The sequence below is a fragment of the Oryzias melastigma genome, unplaced genomic scaffold (genome assembly GCF_002922805.2).
Source record: "Oryzias melastigma strain HK-1 unplaced genomic scaffold, ASM292280v2 sc00333, whole genome shotgun sequence".
Classification (NCBI taxonomy): Eukaryota; Metazoa; Chordata; class Actinopteri; order Beloniformes; family Adrianichthyidae; genus Oryzias; species Oryzias melastigma.
This window is the reverse complement of record NW_023416934.1, coordinates 67,067-69,322: the sequence shown is the minus strand read 5'-3', so window position 1 is coordinate 69,322 and position 2,256 is coordinate 67,067. Positions and strand designations below refer to the sequence as shown.

Here is a 2,256-nt window from a genome sequence, read left to right as displayed (position 1 = left end):
AATCATTACAACCAGCAGAAGACTTTAAGAGTGGAACAAGAGGAACCAGAACCTCAACAGATTAAAGAGGAACAAGAGGAATCAGAACATCTACAGATTAAAGAGGAACAAGAGGAACCAGAATCTCTACAGATTAAAGAGGAACAAGAAGAACCAGAACCTCAACAGATTAAAGAGGAACAGGAGGAACCAGAACCTCTACAGATTAAAGAGGAACAAGAGGAACCAGAACCTCTACAGATTAAAGAGGAAGAGAAGGAAAAAGAACCTACACAGATTGAAGAAACACAGGAAGAACCACAGCAGTTCAGGTTACACACGACAGCTTGCCCAGAACAGAAACCTTTTTCTTATAAAGAATGTGAGAAAGGTTTTAACCGTGTATCAAATCTCAAAATAAACCTGAGAACTCATGCAGGAGAGAAAGCTTTTTCATGTAAAGAATGTGATAAAAGTTTCAATCGAATGTATGGCCTCAAAAGACACATGCAAATTCACACAGGTAAAAAGCCTTTCACATGTAAACGCTGTGATACAAGTTTTATTGATGCATCTCATCTTAAAAAACACATGAGAACTCACACAAGAGAGAAGCCTTTTTTGTGTAAAGAATGTGACAAAAGTTTTAGTCATAAATCTACTCTTGAAACACATCAAAGAAGTCACACAGGAGAAAAGCCTTTTTCATGTAAAGAATGTGATTCGAGTTTTAATCGAAAGTATGGCCTCGAAAGACATGTGAGAACTCACACAGGTGAAAAACCTTTTACATGTAAAGACTGTAATGCAAGTTTTAGTTATGCATCTCATCTTAAATCACACATGAGAACTCATACAGGAGAGAAGCCTTTTTTGTGTAAAGAATGTGACAGAAGTTTTAGTCATAAATCTTCTCTCAAAACACACATGAGAATTCACACAGGAGAAAAGCCTTTTTCATGTAAAGACTGTTATACAAGATTTAAACATAAATCTACTCTCAAAAAGCACATGAGAACTCACACTGGAGAAAAGCCGTATTTGTGTAAAAAATGTGATAAGCGTTTTAGTCAAGAATCTACTCTCAAAAGACACATAAGAACTCATACAGGAGAAAAGCCTTTTTTGTGCAAGGAATGTGATAGGAGTTTCAGTCAAAAATGTAATCTTAAAATACACATGAGAACCCATTACGTTAGAAAAAAATTCTACCGAGATATCTAGAAAATGAAATCTTTAAGAATTAAGTTTTTAAAAAAGTGAATATCATATGTATAACCCCACAGGGACCACACTAATATGCCGAATAACTCCAAACACTTGCCAAGACCTTACTGTGCTTTAAATTATCTTTCAGTCTCAGTCAGTAGAAATAAAATGGATTCCAAATCACTTTTACACAACTGTCTACACACAACCTGTGTGGATATTCTGCTTTTAATTTCCAGTAATACTTTTATCATTCTCTCTGTACTAAAGGAATCTAAAGCTGTTTATCTCTAAACATCAGTTACTGTGTTTCATCAACTATCAAATTTCTCTGACCTGAACCCAATAAAAATATCTATGAACTGTTAAGAGGAAGATGAGACAGCAGACACAAAAAGGAAGTCAGCTATCAAATGAACCTGAGCTTTTATTCCATGAACACAGAGCCACAGGCTGATGGCCTCCATACCACATTGATGCAGTCATTCAATGAAAAGGAGGAACAATTAATTATTGAATGGAGACAAAAGAACAGTTTTCTGAAATCTGACATGTGCTGAAAACATCCTTTTTGATTATTTTGATATAATATTCTTATTTTCTAAGACTATTTTTAGGTGTTTATCATCTATAAGCCACTATGATCACATTGCTCAAAATAAAGGATTGATGCATTTTATTTTGTAATGATTCTATAATCATGAGTTTCATTTATTGAATTATTTGACAAAAATGTTTAACTTGTTGAATTTGATTTGTTTAAATATACATCTACAGCTTCCTGTTAGCACAATTGTTTTATTTTGAGTTTTCATTTTGTGTTTTTTATGATTATACCCACATATTTAGTCATCCAATCTAATCTAATGAATTATTATGAATTTTACCAACATTTTTGATAAAGTTCATGTTTCCTTGGTTGATTTTTATTTGTAGATTTTTGTACTTTTGTGATATTATTAGGTTAACCATTTTGAATGTAGTTTATGCAGATACAATGTTGTCTAAGTCTGTGTGTTACCATCACAACACTAGAATTATTTTTACTGTCTCTAATGCTTTTATGTG

At 33.1% G+C, this 2,256-nt stretch overlaps 1 protein-coding gene across 1 annotated transcript; it reads left to right on the top strand.

Annotated features, from left to right (window-relative positions):
• Positions 1 to 228: 228 nt before the first annotated feature.
• On the top strand, positions 229 to 1,868 carry LOC112139857 (gastrula zinc finger protein XlCGF8.2DB-like; the record flags this gene model as incomplete). Its single annotated transcript, XM_024262695.2, has 1 exon — positions 229 to 1,868. A coding segment is annotated over one exon (975 nt), but the record flags the coding sequence as incomplete, so codon positions are not given.
• Between the last annotated feature and the right edge of the window lie 388 nt (positions 1,869 to 2,256).